This window comes from Mugil cephalus, chromosome 5, assembly GCF_022458985.1.
Source record: "Mugil cephalus isolate CIBA_MC_2020 chromosome 5, CIBA_Mcephalus_1.1, whole genome shotgun sequence".
NCBI lineage: Eukaryota > Metazoa > Chordata > Actinopteri > Mugiliformes > Mugilidae > Mugil > Mugil cephalus.
This window is the reverse complement of record NC_061774.1, coordinates 17,740,404-17,759,974: the sequence shown is the minus strand read 5'-3', so window position 1 is coordinate 17,759,974 and position 19,571 is coordinate 17,740,404. Positions and strand designations below refer to the sequence as shown.

Below are 19,571 nucleotides of genomic sequence, written 5' to 3'. Positions count from 1 at the left end.
TTGAATAACTTAATACTGAATGCAAAATGATAATAATAGAGTACATTCATAAATAGCACTAGGCTGAGTTTATTTACAACCCTAACCCTAACCCTAAGACCCCTGCTGTAAGGAATTAAAACCTTAAACTAGGGTTGACAAAATAACACAGTTCAAAATGAATACACTGTTAAATCACCATTTCTGTTCATGAAGATAAGACGTGTTAGTGCAAAACTCATATATGAATGTATTGTTTTCCACTAATGTACCTAATGAACTGGCAATGCAGGTTTATTGGCGGTAAACAAATATCTTGGTATTGGTTGGAGTTAAATGGAATTTCCCTAAAATAAGCTACGCTTATTGTGTGTGTGTGTGTGTGTGTGTGTGCGTGTGTGTGTAAGGCTCAGTTCACATTTCAATCAATGCAGGAAGTGTTTTTGTCCTCTGCATCTCAAGGCAATCTCTAACGATTATTTGAAGTCCTAGAAGAGGAAGATGTGACCAGGAGTTTATTTATATGTCAGGACTGTGCTTGTGTCCGGGGTGAGCATCGCTGAGGCGCTTCGTGATGCGACAGCGGCGTCAATACGGGATCCATATGTCGTCCACCCCCGGCCTCAGAAACCGAGCACGACTAATTACTCTGGCGACACAAGAGGCAGCGATCCGCCAGCTGAGGGCCTGCAGGAGGAGAGGTAGAGACGTGGGAGTATCCCTGTGATGTGAGTATTCAGCGCGGACATACGAGGTCACACACTTGAGTGAGCGAGAGCGCAGACAAACACACTCGCGTGCATTTGCGAGGGGAGTGGTGTTAAGAGGGCGCCCGTCTCCTCAGACAGATGAGTCGGTGAAGCCGAAAGAGGAGCGAGACAGGGAGTCGTGCTCTACAGACACACGTCAGTAATCATACAGTGAGCGAACAGACAGAGAGTGAGGCTTTTTTTTTTTTTTTGCCACAGAACAGCCATTTCCACAACGCCGAGCCTCTTCCTGGTGCTGACCAAGCTCCTGGAACCGGACCACATCGCTTTACACTAAAAGCTTTTTCATCAGGCAATCACGAATTAAACACTTCTTCTATCTCTTGACGTTTTCATTCAGCGTTATCCCCATCTGAGTGTAAAACAGAAACAGTCTCAAGGCTAAATTGTGTCTCACACACACACACACACACACAGACACACTAATCTCACAATGAATGGTTTAAGTTTGGGGTAAACAGTAAACAGACGGTGTGCCAGGACAGCTTGGCCTAGCTGCACACCGTCAATACTAATGACATCAGGACACAAAGTATCACTATGGAAACCTGGAGGCGCCGGTCCTATCCCATAGACCTCTGTACTACCGGAAGACTGGAGAGAAAGCCCAACTGGGGCGGAGAGAAAAGGGAGAGTGAAGGTAAGGAAAAATTGAAAAGAGAAAGCCAAAGGAAGGAAGCGGTGAATGAGAGCCAGAGGGATGAAGATGTGGAAGAGCAGGGCGAGCCAAGAAGTCAGAGGGAAAAGAAAGGAGAAGGAGAGCGAGCCGGTGGGTTCTCGGGTTCGGAGGCATTGGTTGGTTGAAGCTGGTTGGAAGCCAGAGTCGAGTGCTTGGTATGAAAACAGGCAGAGCAGTGTGTCACGGCCAAGCCTGAGATTCAAACTCCGCCGGAAAAGAGCTCCCTCTTCCCCCAAAATCTGCACTCTCATCTTCTCCCCTCCCCCTGGCTGCATCACCCCATCCATCACCCGCTCTATTCCACGGCCTGACCGCCTCTCTTATACTCAGCAACACTTTCGAGCGGACCAGATGGGCTCGGTGAAATACACCCCACTGTCTGCAGCCACCGGAGTCAGCCGTATGCCGCTGCTCCCCTGAGCTGCTTTATTCCCTAGAACTGCGTTGCCAAAGAAGGGACTACGAACACGACTTAGCACAATGTCACTTTGACCGGTACGACACAAAGTGTAGGGTTAATTATAGAACAAAGAAAAATATCTCCCAGAATAGACCAGTCTGGGTGTGTCGGTCCTTGGCCCTCAGAAATTATTTACTGTAAGTAATTTCCAAGCGTAAAATTGGCTGCTGGTGGGAAACCTAATTTAGGCTCTGCGTTGTACTTTGTCACACACCAGGCCTCTAAACACATTTTATGGTTGGTGGGTCACAGAGCCATTTGGTCAGATCAATGTGAACTAATCACTCTGAGTCGAGGTTAAGAACAAAGTGAGCAAAGCTCATTTTAACAGAATGGGGACAAAAGTCTGCCCAGTGTCACGTTTTAAAGTCAGACTCCAGCTGCTTCTTAGGACAAGAGGTAAATTCATTCAAAGGTTAAAAACGGAATCAAATGGCTAACCACGTCTGCGTCTTATTTGCTTTAATGAGTGCAGAATCTCCCATATTTTAAGTAAAAATTGAGAGTTTGAGATCACAAATGTTCTTTCTACATTTTTTTTGCAATTCTTAATATAGAAATGTTGAGGCAGATGTAATTCTTACACGAGTCGATTGGATGGCGATGGACGATGTCAAAACAACATCTTATTTTTGTTTAGGTGTGGCTTCTTTTACCTCGTCCTCGAACTCAAATCACTTTGACACATTGCGTGTCTCGAGGGAGACACTTATCCCAGAGACTGTCACTGAGTCACGTCCACATAATCCCAGTGTATGGTACTGGTGTCATGGTGGGATTTAAAATCTGGTTAAACTCCACCGAGACACAGATGGTTAAGAAGGCACTTTGCCAAAACAGATTAGTGGCAAGAAGCATTCATTCAAATTGAATTCAGGTAATGTATTCACATTACCTAGATGTTCCCTGTCAGGCTCCAGTTTGCACTTTTCACAGTTTATGTAAAATATTATATTAACTAATCTGGCAATAACGCCATTAAAATTATTCAGCAAAACCCTAAATGGATTTATTATTTATTGTGCTAGAACCTGAATTCAAACTATGATGTAACTTCTTCTACATTTATTTTACAGTTCTGGTATAGACTCATTCAAATCTATAAAACAATTAAATAAATCCTTCGGCCATAAAATGCAGTGAAGTTACAGTAGCTATAAAACTGTACAATAAAAACATCATGACAAAACTTTAAAATAAAAATAGTCAAACAAAGCCAAATGTCGGCACATCACATAGATGACAAATCATTTACATATACTATACAGTGGTGATTATATTCACCAATGGGTTGCATTTGCAGTTACACCTATCCAGCATAACATTATGACCACCTTCCAGAGAATGGACATGGGCCTTTTGAGGGTGTCCTGTGGTGTCTGGCAACAGGATGTTGTAAGTGGAGGGCCTTTGGGTCCTGTGGGTTTTGGGGAGGGGGGGGGGGGGGGTCTCTGAGGTGGATAATCCCACAGATACTTGATAAGTTTGGGATCTAGTGAATTTGGAGGCCGGGTCAACACCTTGCGCTATTTTTGATGTTTTTTGCTGTCGTTAAGGGGTGTCACTGCTATGGGGTGGGTGTGCCTGGTCTGATCTAAGTGATACATGTCAAAGTGACATCTTCTACATCTGGGGGAATCTACATGAACGCCAAGTCCAAACGTTTACCAGCAGAACACTAAATTGTAACAAGAATGTTATCTACTTCTCCTATCGGTGGTTTTAATGTTGTGGCTGCTCAGAGTATTTGGTTATAAAAATAAGTGGGCAGTGAAATTTGAATTATTCCTAACTCATTCGAGACAACTTAATGTGACTAAAATGCAAATCATCTGAGTAAATATGGAGGTAAATATGCAACCTAAATTCTGAAATCAAACAGGATCTTATGGTTGTATCACTACTGAGTCACATAGGTGTATTGTAGGTAGATTGTAGACATACGCAGTTTGAAGAACAGCCACCGAGGTACGCACTTGGTGATTTCCTGAATCTTACAAGTACTTTAGAAGCTTAAACAGGCTGATGACTAATAAGGTTCACTCAGGGGGAACTCAGAACTTCCTTTTCTGCACAACAATAACAGCTATAAATAAGGTGTGTCCTGCTGTCAGTTCAAATGTGCAGCTGTGCAGTTTTTTGTCGCAAATATCAGAGGTGAACGACGAAGCCGACAGAAACAGACTGAACAGAACTGGTTTGCTGATTGATGAGTCACCGTGTGACATCATGTACCGTCCATCCATTCAGACGGTGGTGTGTTTTTGTACTTTGCGAGCGCGTGTGTGTTCGGGGGGGAGTTGTGGGAGCATGTGAAAAGCAGCAGCAGGGAGACAGACTAGTACTTCATGTACTGGTGCTGTGTGCTGCCTCATACAGTAGCATTAAGCTACATTATTTAACCAGTGCCACGTCTTGTGTGTACAACACCATTCAGATAGAACAGTAAAAGCCTTCACTGGAGTATGACATGCGGGGGGGGGGGGGGGGGGGGGGTGACGTAGTGCAGCTTTTCTCTTTCACGCATACAAACATACACCCTATACTCAAGGACACAATAAATGTCTTACAAACAGCTTTCTCTCTTTCCATCGGCTCTAGACTATGTTTTGGTTCTCATCCCTGCTTCGTATCGACCTTATATTCTGTACAAACAGGGCCGTGATGACTCTGCAACAATCAGAGGCTATTTTCAGCAGGACAATGAAAAACTATACTGGGGAAACTATAAAGGGGAACCTAAACCAAGATCTAATTGGATCAGAGCCATTACTCCCGCGGGTATGGCTGGGTTTGGGTTTCTACAGAGAGCTGAGATAAACACCAGGCACAGTCTCACGCCATAAAATTCTTTCTCCACTATCCTGAGAGCAGATGACAGTATTTTTCATTCCCACTTGTTTTCCTGGGGCCTTTTGGTTCGGTACATAATATGTATGTAATTACTATTATGTGTGCATAGCGCTTGGAGAGGGGAGCTTGAAAAGATCAGAAAACTAAAGTCATGAATTTCAATTTACAGCATACGACTACTGTTCTCGCTTTCTGGAGGGAAGTCTTACTCATTGTATTTTAAACTCGAAAGTTTTGTGTGAGTACTTCTTGATGGCACACTTCTCTTTCTCAGTTTTACTTTCCTCCATTTATAGACATATGCTCAGTGGCAGTGATTGTCATCATTATCCGTTCTGTTCCATTTACCAGGTGTGTTGATTTAATTTTCTTTTTTCCAGCCCTGTGTTATTTAAAGGACCAGTGTGAGACAACTGTGACCAGTATTCACAGTTGTGTTTTAATAACTGTAATTGTATTTCTGGTAGCTTCAGATAAGCCTCATATAACTACGTAAGAAGTCTGCCAAGTTGAGCCGTTACGTTTGAGTAGCCATAACTTCTCCTACAAGCATTGCCATTTTGGTTGTTGTAATCTCCAACTTCACCACTAGATGCCACTGAATCCTACCCATGAGACCTTTAAAGTAGCCTGATGTGCCAGATGAGCTTGTGGAACAGAAACCTTGAAGAGGTGGTCTTTGGAAACACATTGAAAAGAACATTTTATTGAAAAGAATTTCAATAAATACAAGTTTGCAAATGATTGGATGAACTACCTTTAAACCTGTAAGTCGCCTAATACAAAAGAGTTGAAGAATTAAGAACAAGTTTGGGTTTTTTCCTCCATCCTAAAGAAAATATTTTTCCACTTTGGTGCTAAAAACCTCCTCTACATTCTCCATTTAGTCTCTAAATTAATTTGCCATTTGCTCTGGAGCTAGACAGTTTTCACTGAAGTCTTTGCTGTAAGTAAAAAAAAAACACTGTGTTGGCGAGGCTGATTATTGCAGCTATTTTAACAACGAAAAGAGAAATACCACATTTACCAAAAGAGGAAACTGTGTTTATCATTTCGCTCTGTCTCCTTACCAACATCCACTTCCTCTGTCACCATTTGCTTCATTTTATACACTCTTAATTGCAGCATGTTTCATTAAATGCCGCTCAGATTAATTGTCTGAGACAATTTTTCCATGTTCCCTAACTGCACAGCATATACTGTAAGCATCCCCATCTATGTTAATAACAATTTTATGCAATGCACAAGCCTTTTTCTTTTCAAATATGAGTATTTGCATTTGTCTTACCTCCTGTACCAATTGTTCTTCTGATAAATTGCTTACACTCTCCTCGGCTGCTGCACAATCTCATTAAAGTTTCATCCGAGATAGTCTTCTAGTCTAACTTTACACAACTTCAAAAGGCTCAAATGCAAACAAGGAAAGCCTGTCATCCGAGTGTGTCGCCACCAGGGTATGCTTCACACTTGTTACTTCTTAGCCTGGGCACATCTGATGTTTATCAGGTTGTCTGTAATACACAGTAAAAAGCAATATTGAAAGCAGTTTAATTATACACTTGAAAATGACATTTCCTCTATTCCTCTAGTAGCCCATATATTACACTGAAATAATGCACTGTCAGTCACTTTAGATTATCAGTATCTAAAAGAAGAAATAGATGAATGAACTTTGCCATACATCAGGAATAACTGCATTGATTTTTATTGCAGCACGGTCTGTAAGCTGTCTCTCTCATCCCATCAGGACCTTTTAAAAAACTACACAGACAGATGGCATTGAGGGAGACCTAGAGGAAGAGGAAGCCCGTCCTGTGGTTCTATATATACCCCAATCCCAATAGTAGCTGTGTCTCTACTGCAGCTTGTCAGAGCAGAGGCCCAGCCGTCCAGCTTCATAAGGAGCCCCTTTGTCTGGCTACACAGCTCCCAACATGGGCCGAGTCGATGCTGTTTCACCGAGGGGTTTTAAAAAGGCTTGAGTCAGAGGCAAGAGGTAAAACATTCATTGTAAATTTCATGAAACTGCAATAAAGAAAGAGGACAAAAAGACTTGCGTCACTGTGTTTGCTGTAATGTAATGATGATACTGGGGTATAATGATGATACTGTGAGGCTGGAAGAGTGAAGGGAGTCTCAGTGATACTGTAGCTGCCCACTTCTGTCCGTGTTTTCATGTACGCTTACTGTGGAAACCTAGCAGGAAGTGTTTGTGGTAAATTGAGACTGAGGGTGGGTGCTGTGTGAGAAAGACACTGATATGTTATTGTGTTTTCATCTGACTGTGCGAGCGAACGTCATGTTCATTTCAGTTCACAACTGGCTCCCGAGATCCACCTCAGCGGGAATAACAAGACGAGTCTTTGCCCTCTATCCAAATGTGACTTGTACTTTCAAATATGTTGCTGCTGAACTTTTCCCAAATCGTCCGATTGATTTCTATGTTGACTGTCTTCCTGGCAGACACTCATTTCTTCCCCTTCAATTAATTCAGCATGAAGTGACTGTTGTGTGGAGCCCATAAGTGTGTGCTTCCTCAGTATGAACACTTTCTTGTTTCTCTTGCATCATTGCTAAATGAAGGGGAGAACGTGCAATGAGCCAAGATAATGTTCAAACATAAACATTTCTAAGCTTACACCCCACTTACCCTCTATTATGCTAAACTTGACATTTTGTTTGCATTTCTCCCCCATTTGTTACATTTAGGAATATCTTCCCAGAGCACTGCATATCGCAGCATATAACTCCCTCTGTTAACCTCTGGAAGGTATACACTCTACTGCAACAGTATGATGACATGCACATACGGTCACAAGTGATATACTTTAACACTAACCATTGTGCAGAAACTATTTTCCATTTTCATGACAACACAAAGCCCCTATTTAATGTGGATTTGACCAGTGTTGATATTTAATCAGTTTATGGTTATCATTACAAATGCGATGCAATACGATATGATGCGATATGATATGATAGGATACAATCTGATACAATGCATGCAATGTATCCTTATCGATCACAAGTAAAGTCACCTATCATATCAGTATTGAATCCGTATTGATGGTCAGTACCATCATGGCTACGATATGATACGATACAATATGATGTGTTATGATACAGTACAGTCCAATGAAATGCATGCAATGTATCCTTCTCAACTCTTATCTGACAAGTAAAGCCACCTGTCATATCAGTATTGAATCTGTTTATTATGTTCAGTACCATCACAGCTACGATACGATGCGATACGATGCGATACGATACGATACGATACAATACCACCATAAATATCACCATAATTGTAAGAATACAACTGTACTATCAGCGCATACATTCTGGCTTTAAAGCTACTAAATTTGATCACATCGAGGCAACAACAACAAAAGCCTAGGTGTTACAAACTTCAGGTGTGGAATATAAAAGACCATATGAGTTGTAAGATGGAGTATGTAAGATAGGAGTGTGATTTTAATAGCGGGTGTAGTCTTTTTAAAGACAACCTCCTTTTTGAAAAGCTGACCAAACAGAAACAGAAACAGAATGGTCACGTGGGAATTATGTGAGTAGTGTATGTGGGGTGTTTGTCCTCTGCGGCATGCAAGGACGGGTCAGGGCGATTGTGTGGCACGTGAACTAGGTATCTATGAGTGTAACGGCAACGCAGTAAGATGTATGATAACGGTGCAAATACACAGGAGCATGCCCTGTCCCCATAGGTTCAACTCGGTGCCATGCTCTGGCAAGGAGAAGACAGAATTCATCCAGTGGCACTGATATGAGAAACTCACTGCTCTTTGTATACATAGAACATATATAACACAAGACAAGTGTCAACTATAGTCATTAATCACAAAAAAAAATTGTCACAGCCCAAATCAGAAAACTCCACTTCTATTGTGATTTTTTTTCTGTCATACTCCAACAAATGATGTATCATTCATACATAAAAAGAAGGAAGCTGATGCAGGACCAGCTCTGTTGATTGATGGCACCGTGAGACGTAGTGAGGTGTCAGTTGGAGACGCACATTTAAGTTTTTTTTCCCTGACTCAAACACAAAACAGCGGCGGGGGGGAGACCCACATACACACACCCATCAGAAACCTTTAAGACTTAATCCATCACACGAGAACTGACAGACGTGATGCGAACTGGGAGAAAAAAACAACACCAGGGGACGGTAAATAGATAAAAGCCACAAAGAAACTTAACCCAGGGGGCACAGACGCATAAACGCTGGCTGTGTATCCTTCAGAGACTGGACCCAGGTGAATCCAAGAGATGCTGGCACATGATTCTGCACAATGGCCCAGATAAACAAACACACACACACACACGCTATGGTCCAGTACAAGGCTTATATAATGTATTTTCCGCTTACATGGTAACTGCACACTCATCTTCCCTGGGGTGAACTCTGCTCAGCTGGAGCAGCCATGAAGGAGGCCTAACAGTATCCTCCTCGAGACCAGCAGATCTAACGGAAGGGCAAAACCCGGTGACAAGGTCGTGACAGGATGTGAAAACACATGCTTCCAGCCAACTCTAACGTGCATGTGTGCAGGGATTAGCGCAGAAAAACATCCTTTTCTGACTTTAGTGAAACACACACAGTGCACTCCGCAGATAGTGCGCAGAGGAAATGACCTGTGTTTTTTTCCACAAAACATTTCCAAGGTCATCTGCTGTGTCATCACACTCTGTTGACCTCCGGCACGTGAAAGTCCACATCTTTCGGTCTTGCTTCCTGCATACAAGTGCTTCGGAGAGCAACACAGGATCGTGTATCAAATTACTGTGGCTGAGCTCCATGTTTAGTAATCCATCACTTCCTCTACTATACCACTCCCTTATCTCGGGCATAGAGATTGAGAGTCGGAATATGAAAACATAGGGGGAAAAGAAGACTTGCCTCTTAACGAACAGGAACTTTAATTATGTTTTGATTTGGATGTTGGTGTAGTTGCTGCTTTATGATGATTACACTATGGAGATACAGCAATTTGTCATATCTGGCATGTACAAGTTCCTTTAATGAATGTTGAACTCCAAATTAAAGAGCTGTCGCTTTCTGTATTGCTTTCATACTCTTCCATGAAGAAAATTCCTTTTACATATTGTTTTGCTGCACATCCTGTCTATTAGACCGAAACAGATTGTCTCTCTTCCTCTTTCTTTATAAATCTGTAGATACACTATATAGGTCATCAACTCTGCAGCCTGTGAATGGCCCTGGCTATGGCCACCACTGTACACTGTACCACACTATCTTCCTTCCTATGCCAGAGAGTTGAGGGCAGAGCGCGCACAGGAAGGAGGGCAACCATGCAAAGCTAAATAATGCAATGCCTCAGTCTCCACATTATGACCTAGTAAATGGCTGGTTATACAAACACTCTAACCCCGCTGGACTGCCTCTGACAGCACAATCGCCAGGATGAATTGACCAGCCTATATATGAAGGCATTTAGTGCTGTCATGGACGGCCAATTCAGTGTTATTAACTCCAGGAAAATAGTGGATTTCTCTATATGGGAGAGTTGTTTGGCATTCTAAGGAGACCGCACACTGGAGGGAAACAGTGAATTAAGCCAGGTGTTGTCTAAGGGCATCTAAAGCAACGTGTGAACTGATCGAATGAATCAGGCGTGAGGAGGGTACTTGTCATGCAACTCCACAAACTGACTTTCTTTCTTTGCTTGATGAAGGCCTGTGTGTTGACAGCTTTAAAGGAGGCGAACTGAGCGAGACTATGAGTGCTGTCTCTTTACAACCGCTGGACACAATATCTCACACAAATCCTCCCGGTCAGAAATCATTTCCTCTCGTTCATACCAAGGTTTAAGAATGGCTCCAACAACTTCATGCACTGTGGCAAATCTGCAGTGGGCTGCGTGTGCAGGCTAACCCTGCGACTGGACCGTCTAACTTCTGCACATGTATCCTGTGCTGTTCGAGTGTTAGCCTTAACATTTATGTCACACGCTCAAAGTAAGCAACTCACAGCACCGTGAAAGCCCCCCCACCCCACCGTCGGCGTCCCACCCTACCTTCGGTGTGGCAAGTGGAGGACAGGATGGTGCTCGGAGGGCGGAAGAGGTACGGCAGATAACGGGAAAAACATTTCATCTTCTTCTCCGGTGCTTGCCGTCGGGTGAAGAGCGCTGCGTTGCGGGCTCCACATCCGCACTGCTGCCGCGACAGCCAGCCAGGCGAGCCAGAGACACAGGGAGAGCGAGAGAGAGAGAGGGGATCCGGGGAGGTGCGGGAGGGGAAAGAGGCTCTATATGTCCGCGGCGCAGGGGGGCTATGACAGCATCACTCTTCGAAAGGCAGGCAGCAGGCTCCGGTACAACTGCGCGCCGCCCTGGGAGAAAACAGCGCACGGTGCGAGCGCGTCTCCGCCTTCCCGTCGGTAGTTCACTCCGCGCGTGTAGTTGTTTGTGCAGGACAGGGGGTCGCATCTGTTCTTACAGATGGGAGGTCAATGGATGTGTGGTCCACCGCTGTAAACACCGCCGTCGTATTGCTTTGTCAGCTCACTTAGAGCAAATTAGAGTAATTGTGTTTGATTAGAGATGGTGATCTAGATGAAGTTGTTGCCAGGATGTTCACTTATAAACTGGATATGTAGCTAAATATTAAATGTATTAATTGACATAGTCGGTTTTGTGGTTGACTATGTTTTAAATGTGTATGCGTGTGCGTTTTCGTCACACTGTCAGTGTTAGTTGTTTATCTTTCACGCCAGAAACATACATGTTAGTGTGGTGTGTTACGATAAGAGGCCCAAACTTGATGAATCATAGACAAAACTTGTTTGCCTGATCATGCCAAGTAATGGTTACTTCTGGCGCCATCTAGTGGTGATATTTAATTTGCAAGCTGGAGTTTGTACTGTACGTCTCCCTAATACAAGCAACATGTTTTAATTTTTGAGTGCAATTGCTTTTACACCGTGCTTTAATTTGCAATAACACTAGCCGCTCATAATCCTCAGCACAACAGTCCCTACAATAGATTCATTCAGGTTCCTATAGGGTCTACAATCTCACAGGACCTGAAGTGGCCCTCCCGCATAGACACACATAGGTTGAACTTCCTGTGTCAGCTCAGAAATTTCAACCTGCCCCAGGATCTGCTGATCATTTTCTACACAGCAATAATCCAGCATGTCCTGACCACGTCCATCACGGTCTGGTTGGAATCTGACACCAGACATGACAGGGACAGAACTGCAGAAAAGATTACTGGAACTGACCTTCCCTCCATCCAGGACCTGTACTGGTCCAGGGTCAGGAAGTGGGCAAATAAATTCTCCACAGAACCCTCACATCCTGAAGACAATCTGTTTAGACTTGTCCACTCAGGCCAGCTTTACAGAGCAGTGTATGCCAAAACCACCCGCCACAAATACAGTTTCTTCCCCTAGGGCAGTCACAATGTGTGAGACCATTCACACGATCAATAACTCTATTAAATGTACATACGCACTGTTCAAATCTCTTGCCCTTTATTTTATATTTACTAAAGTGTTATGTATGCTGTATGGTATTATTTTTTATGCTTTTATTTTTACACTTATTTAAGTTCTGTGTTTTTATACAAGTGAGCAAAGTGACCGGAGTTAAATTCCTTGTACGTGCACATGAGTTCAACCACTCGAACCACGTGTAAGTGTTGTTAAAAATGACAGCACCATTGAATGTAAGCAATATTTTCTTCTGTGTTTGCCGAGTTAGTGTTTGTTTGTGTTTTTATTCCTTTTCTCGCGCCATCTCGCGAGACTTGGATGTGAACTAATGCCAGCGGAAGTACGTTACGAGTCTCTTTTCCGCCGGCCATAGAGGAGCAGACGGCAGGGTAAGAAATCCTGGCAGATAATTTCACAAAAGTTATCACCATCCATCCTCCATTTAGTCTTATTTTACACCGTGCAGTGTAAACACACTCTTATCCATGTACAATTAAAATACAGGGGATATGACTACAGTCTGGATAGATTAAAAATAAATCCATTCAGTGTTGGGTTCGTTATTTGGTCTTCGCTTCCGCATGTCGTAACACTACCGAAAGCGGTACATTTGATGTACAGTGTCTTCATCTGTCTTATTTTAACGCGAAATGCGTTTTGTTTTAGACTGTATTGTGTGTTCGCTATATTCAACAAGCGGAGTTTTAATGTTTCGCTAACATGATAAATATAATTGATACACAATTAACAACGGTGTATTTGCTCTATTATGCTAGCTTCGTGGCTCCGTTTTGATAGCTTAGCATATAGCTCCGAAGAGCTAACTTATCCCAGAGAGCTGGCTGGCTTTTAAAGTAGACATAAGCTTTCTTTCGTTTCTTTCTTTTTTTAATCATGCGTTGTGTAGTATGGAGTGTCTCATATATAGGAAACCCAAATGTAAAAGTACCGGTTAGCATGTTAGATTCCAACTTGTTCTGACTGAAGCTATCAGTGCTAGCACTGTTACCAATATCACTAGTTGTGCCGTTGGTTTCATCTGTGAATGTCGGCTGGTAATTAATCCATATATGTTTGCTCACAGCATCATGAAGCTGAATCCATTTGTAACATCCTCCCGCCGCAAGAACCGCAAGAGGCACTTCAATGCCCCCTCACACATCAGGAGGAAGATCATGTCTTCCCCCCTGTCCAAGGAGCTCCGCCAAAAGTACAACGTGAGGTCCATGCCCATCCGCAAAGATGACGAAGTCCAGGTATTGTGTTTTGAATTGTTTGCAAGTTTGTCTCATAATTGAGTGACATTTTTTTTTTGTGCTGTATTTGCCTGACCTGCTTGTTGCCTTCACTGAAAGGTTGTCCGTGGACACTACAAAGGCCAGCAGATTGGCAAAGTGGTCCAGGTCTACAGGAAGAAGTACGTCATCTACATCGAGCGTGTCCAGAGAGAGAAGGCCAACGGAACCACAGTCCATGTCGGCATCCACCCCAGCAAGGTGAGGCCAACGTGTAGATCTTCAAGTTGTGTGGATATGTCTGCAGATGGTGTGAAAGTTGTTCAGTAGTAGTGTCTCATAATGGTTAGAGGATGCACACTAGTGTTGAACTGTATCTGTCTGACATCTGAAGATGTGATCTCGTGACTTTTTCTTAGTGTTTAGTGACAAATATCAAATTCCAAAGCTGCCTAAAGTGTTAAACATCAGTTTTGTGATTTCACCTACACTGTGCACTATACTGTAAGTATAGTGTTTTATTTGTTAGGGTTCAGGAGTTTTTTGACTGACCAGAAGAGTGTGGTTAAGGGGTAGATGTCCAACCACACTTAAGTTTTTCCAACTCTGTATCAGGTTAAATATTTGTGATACAGTGAAGTTTGTAGTTTTTGATTATGTGTCAGTTGTTGATGAACATTGCGGTAAATGTTGAGCAGTATTGTTGTATTGAAGGTCATTATAGTGAAGAAGTGGTGATTAGATTTTCATACTGATGTAAAAGATGCACATCTTTTACCATTAGTTGTAGATGAGGAGGGTGTCGAGCTTGAATCCTTTTTTGTTGTAATTGTTTGGCAGTTAGACTGCATTTATTTTTTGACTCTAACTATGAAGGCAGTTAAAATTCAGGAAGAAATATTTAAATCTGACAGATATAAAATATAACTGTGGGGAAAGAAAATGCATCGAAAGAGCAGCTTTAATTTGCTAAATTTTGTAAGTGCAAAATCAAGGTGATGCAGTTTGTACCTTAGTATGATCAAAGTTACTTATGAAGTCTGCATCTTTGAAAACTTGCATGAAAGTCCAATTCTTGTAGAAGATGACCTGTATGTGATTTAGAAAAGAAGTAACTCCTTTCCAGTTAATTGTATTCCACTGGAAAGTGCCTGGAAAGAAATACTCTTGCGTAAATTTTGTAATGTAGATTTCTCACAACCATCCCTGCCAGACATAAAGCTGTGTAAAGTAACTCTGAATATTTTTTTTTCGCACAAACGACTAAATCTTGACAAAACGGAACAAATTTTAAACAAAAGCAACGTTTAGTCTTTGGCTGATGTCGTGTTCTCACTGATGACTTTTCTTGCATAACCTGCACTATGCCAGGACCCTTATTACCACCTGGGGTTTTCCTGATTGAAGATTTAAAACTTCTATCATGATAAACTAACTCCCTGCATATCTATAGGACATGTACTCATGTGTTAGACACTGGATCATCACTCTGACCATTGTGTTGGTCTTTACAGACCGTTAAACACTCACCTGCCTCTCTGATATACTTGTTTTATTTTTTAGGTTTTTTTTGCCTATCAAGAAGTTGCACATAATTTTTATGTCAATCAATTAATCAGCTAATCGTTGCAGCTGGGAAAAACACTTTTCGGATTTAATATTACTAGCTACGTCCTGTGTGCTCTGCGGATTTGTTTGCGTTTATGTAGTTCAAGTGGTGCTTGAATGTCATGGGGTTGTGTGAACTGTTGGCGACAGTCGCCCAGATGTGGCCAATGAAAAGTCTACACAGCACTATGTTGACAAGCTCTCAGCTGCATCAGGACTGCCCAAAGCAAATTGCAGTTTTATTACTGCCAGCAGAGCATCAGATTCAGCTAGGAGGCCATATTCACAAATGTTTTGGCCTGGCGCAGCAGAAAATGCACCAGTATATGCATCGAGTTTGTTCCAGTGATGGGTATTGCTGACCCAACATGCACAGCACCTGGAGCTGAGATTAGGTTAACCTGTATGTAACATTGCTTCTTATTTCGCCTGTGTGTTCTTGCTGTGTCATTTCTTCTTTGCAGCTAAAAGCATTTGAATTAAATTTTAATGGGGTCATTAATCATTTGATGATATATTTGTCCAGTGCACAGAACTATGTAGTATTAACCAGGTGCTTTACATCATTAATTTATGTTATTAATAGCGTTATTTTGTCTTTGTGTGGTTGCAGTGTCAGTGAAACATTTCATAATTTTACTAACCACTTTTTTTGTGTGTCTGTGCAGGTGGTTATCACCAGGCTAAAGTTGGACAAGGACCGCAAGAAGATCCTTGAGCGCAAGGCCAAGTCTCGCGCTGATGGAAAGGAGAAGGGCAAATACAAGGAGGAGACCATTGAGAAGATGCAGGAGTGAAAATGACCTTTTGCTATCAATAAACTGTGTAAATGGATCCATGTGTTGTGGTTTTATGTTTTACTTTGTGTAAATGTTAAGTAGAGGAATTTGTTTTTCCAGTGTGTATCGTTTGAGGTAGTTTAACTTTACTGTGCAAATAGCCCATTATAAATTTGAGTTAAAGATCCTTAAAAGAAGCCTTAAGTACATTTGCAGTGGCTCAATTTCTTAACTTAAACTCAAATTAGCCATTTTTAGGAAAAGTGTTAAACTCAGGTTAGCAGTAAAAAGGCCTATACTATAGAGCAACACATTTTTGAGATGGATTATAAAACATACTTTTGCTTTCCACATAGTATGAAGTCCTAAAAGTCCTGGCAGTTATTTATCATGTTAATAATCCTTGAAGTTCAAACACTGATTTGCTGACTGACATCAGCAATGTGCTGATAATAAAACAGTGCATGAAATATTTTGGTCTGGTAGTTTAAATAGACTACTGGCCATTTAATACATTTATCTACCAAAACAGAACAATATGCACATCATTCATGTAACCTGAAATATATTTTAAAAACAAGACACTTATTCAAAATGGATAATAGAGACAGCGCACATTAATGACCATCTATTCAGACAGCAATAGATGTAAATATGCCAGATGAGAGCAACAATGCAAATTTGCATCGGCAGTCCCTACACAGGAAATAAAACATGGTAAGACAGAGCAAGAAAACGGAATACAATAAGAACATATCGCAAGACAGAACAGTGGCTACGAGACAGGTTTGCGTTCATCCACATTTCTGAAGGTTTGCAAAGTGGGACACTCCCTTATGGATAGTGGATGACTGGTCCAGATCTTGCTGGTCTTTACAGAAAGAGCATTTTGTGTGGGACCTCACAGTCCCCTCTAGAGGAGGCTCTGGTATTGAGACCAGGCTGTGAGCCCTTTTTTATCCAGTAGGTGTCCTGGCAAGATTACAGAAGAGCTTGGCAGTCAAGAACTTGCACAAACTGCTTATGTTACTTATTCAAAGTCCAGAAAAAGCTCATACAATCAACAACCTGTGATCTTCATGGAGATTTGAGAGTTTAAATCCATCCATTTGTGTATAAAAAATATACGCTATATTTGTTATATACAGTCTGGTAATGTGTCAGATTGTTCATTATTAGGGCCAAGGGGCAATGCACCAAGGTACTGGCCACTATTGTTATTAATATTACCGTATTTAAGTTAGAGATTTGGGGCAATACATAAAAATGTATTTCTATATGTGGAGTGAAAATTATGGAACAGACTGATGGGGGAGAACTGTCCAAGCAGTGGCACAAACACGTGATATAGGGAAGAAGAGGGGTCTGAATATATTGAAAATACATGTTTATGTTCATGTGCAAACGAGAAAAATAAATGTTAAAAGGAGAAGGGGTAGGATTGTGCAAGGCTTTTTCCTACTCCTCTTCGAATATGTTCAAATACTGTTCAAATGTTGTTCTTTTTTACCTTTTTTTTGTATTACATGTTCAAAATCAAGCGTTCATTCGTTCGTTTACTGCCAGTTGTATCACTATTGGTGCTAATTCATGAATTATTGAGCTTGCTATCCATCAGCCATACTCTCTTTATTACTTCCTCCTCTCTCCGGTGAGAAGTCATGTGATGCGTGCTGCCTTCGTCCTGTCATCGGCTGGATCGTGTGTTGAGTGTCAGGAAAACTTGTCAAAAGCTTCTATTCCTGAGGTATTCTTCCCATAAGACCTCCACCATGGCGGAGATGAGTTTTGTGATCTCCATGTCAGTGATGACGCTGTTCTGGGGCATCGTTGGAGGAGTTGTGCCTTGGTTTATCCCCAAAGGACCAAACAGAGGGTGAGTTTGTTAGCTTCTCTGTAGCCTTCAGCTGGCTAACAGAAGCTAAGTTAACTCTCATATTTTATGCTCTATTCTCTCTTTACCCTCTTCTTTTTCTAACCAAGAAGCTGTGTAAAGTCTGCGGGAAAGTTTGTTTAAACGAGTTCTAGCGTAGTTTAATATATTTAAACAGGTTTAAACCATGTTAGTTAACGTTACTGAGTTACGAAGTAAAAGTTGGTGTTAGCCAACTGAAGCTAATGTTACAACTCCACAGTTCCCCTTGTTCCTTAAGCTTTATGTTTATAACACTTAATTTCTTTGCATACATCTACAGTAAATGTTGATTTTGTATTTAGATGCCAGATTCTGGTGTAAATATACTTCATCTGTGGAAATGTGCTAAAACTGATACTACTTCCTTTATTTGCCTGTTTGTCACTTACATCACGAGATCAACCTGCCTGCCTCCTTTTTTAAACCATGTATTCAGTCTTTAGATGTTAACTACACTATTTATAGGTATATTGTCTCTTTTTTCTTTTCTCCCCACAGAGTGATCGTTGTAATGCTGGTGTTAACTGCAGTCTGCTGCTACCTCTTGTGAGTATTATCAACTTTTACCAAGATTTCTGTCCCTCATGCACATTCAGCTTTTACCACCATGTTTGACCAAAACATTGGAGGCTCAGACAGAATGAAATCTGGGTTTGTACATTTTTGAAAAGGAGAACTTCTCAACAGGTGATCACTCATTTTTAGTGCAGGGGCTGTTGATTGTTGCAGATGGTATTGAGTTGTTTCTAAGTTCATACTAGTTTATGTGTATTACCCTCGCAGTAAGCTTGTTGTGAATGTAGTCATCCTCTGATCAGTTATTTATATTCACAGTTTTGCGTGCATCCGGTGTTATGTTACATGCCAGTGGGCAAAAGAGGGCAGTAGAGACAAAGTAGTGTTGCAGCTAAGTGAGGTTATTTCCTAAAGGCCTCTATGTTGAAATGTAACCACTGGATACAGTTTTATCCGAAAGGCTGGAGTAGATTCAGAGATTATGTGTTTTTAAGTAAAGTTTTGCATCGACTCTTAATCTATTTATGTCTGGCAGCTGGTTAATAGCGATTCTGGCCCAGCTGAACCCGCTACTTGGGCCTGCGCTGTCCAATGATACTATCTGGTACCTCTACCGTCACTGGCCTTAGTCCGTCCTCCCAGGACACATTGCAGGTAAACTCCTAACAAAAACTGAAAACAACACGTCCTCATTTGATGGGCCATCTTTTATCATCTGCTAAATGCTGCTCATACATTTTTCTAATTTGTTGTGTTCCTTGTTTTTTTCCTAACAGTTTCTCCCAGCAACGGAGGACCTGACAGTGCTGCATACCAATGGATGTTTGCTATCGCAGAGATCATTCCCTCTACTTTGCCTTAAAACTCCAAACACCTTCATGATTATTGAGAGATGCCCACACTGGTGCCTTGTACAAAATGATTCCCAAAGGACTAAGAGATCTCACCCGAAGTGCTTTACTTTAAATTAAAGCAACCCTTATTTGTTGTCGTTGTTGGTTTATATATATTATGTGATGAATGGTATTGTTGATATGACTGATGTATAATTAAATAGTTGTTGTGTTGTGCATTTGTCTTCATTTTTGTGTCTGTTAATGTTTTTTATTTAGTAGTTATTTAATTAATATTAATTTCTGTTTGTTAACTTTTTTTAAAAAAAAAATTGCTCATCTAAGAGTTATAATAACTTAAAATTTCTGTTAATTAATGACCTTTTAGATGTGCTTTTGCGCCTAGTGTGCATTTTATTTTTCCCATCTTCATTCAGAGCATTTAGGTAACACGTATATATTTA

General features: G+C 41.5%; 3 protein-coding genes across 5 annotated transcripts in view; 2 read left to right on the top strand and 1 right to left on the bottom strand.

Annotated features, from left to right (window-relative positions):
* Nucleotides 1-12,269, bottom strand: part of ppp2r2ba (protein phosphatase 2, regulatory subunit B, beta a) — a 42,541-nt gene extending 30,272 nt beyond the window's left edge. The window contains exon 1 of one of the 2 annotated variants that reach the window (XR_007112854.1): nt 10,798-12,269. Coding sequence is in view for 1 of the 2 variants with exons in the window: in XM_047585320.1 (XP_047441276.1) it covers nt 10,798-10,876 (79 nt within the window). In the remaining variant the exon portion in view is untranslated. The remainder of the gene's footprint in view (nt 1-10,797) is intronic. The other variant, XM_047585320.1, reaches the window with a different exon arrangement.
* On the top strand, nt 10,809-15,898 carry rpl26 (ribosomal protein L26). Of its 2 annotated transcripts, none has more exons than XM_047585328.1 (4): nt 10,809-10,846; nt 13,306-13,477; nt 13,577-13,717; nt 15,733-15,898. In XM_047585328.1, exons 1-4 carry the CDS (start codon nt 10,824-10,826, stop codon nt 15,859-15,861), a joined length of 465 nt encoding a protein of 154 aa, XP_047441284.1. In that variant the 5' UTR covers nt 10,809-10,823; the 3' UTR covers nt 15,862-15,898. The 2 variants fall into 2 exon arrangements, with proteins under 2 accessions (XP_047441284.1, XP_047441285.1); XM_047585329.1 differs by lacking the exon at nt 10,809-10,846 and adding an exon at nt 12,455-12,610.
* Nucleotides 15,899-17,493: 1,595 nt separating this feature from the next.
* On the top strand, nt 17,494-19,344 carry atp6v0e1 (ATPase H+ transporting V0 subunit e1). The gene is made up of 4 exons (XM_047585330.1): nt 17,494-17,719; nt 18,257-18,304; nt 18,810-18,928; nt 19,051-19,344. Exons 1-3 carry the CDS (start codon nt 17,616-17,618, stop codon nt 18,901-18,903), a joined length of 246 nt encoding a protein of 81 aa, XP_047441286.1. The 5' UTR covers nt 17,494-17,615; the 3' UTR covers nt 18,904-18,928; nt 19,051-19,344.
* The last annotated feature ends 227 nt before the right edge of the window (nt 19,345-19,571 follow it).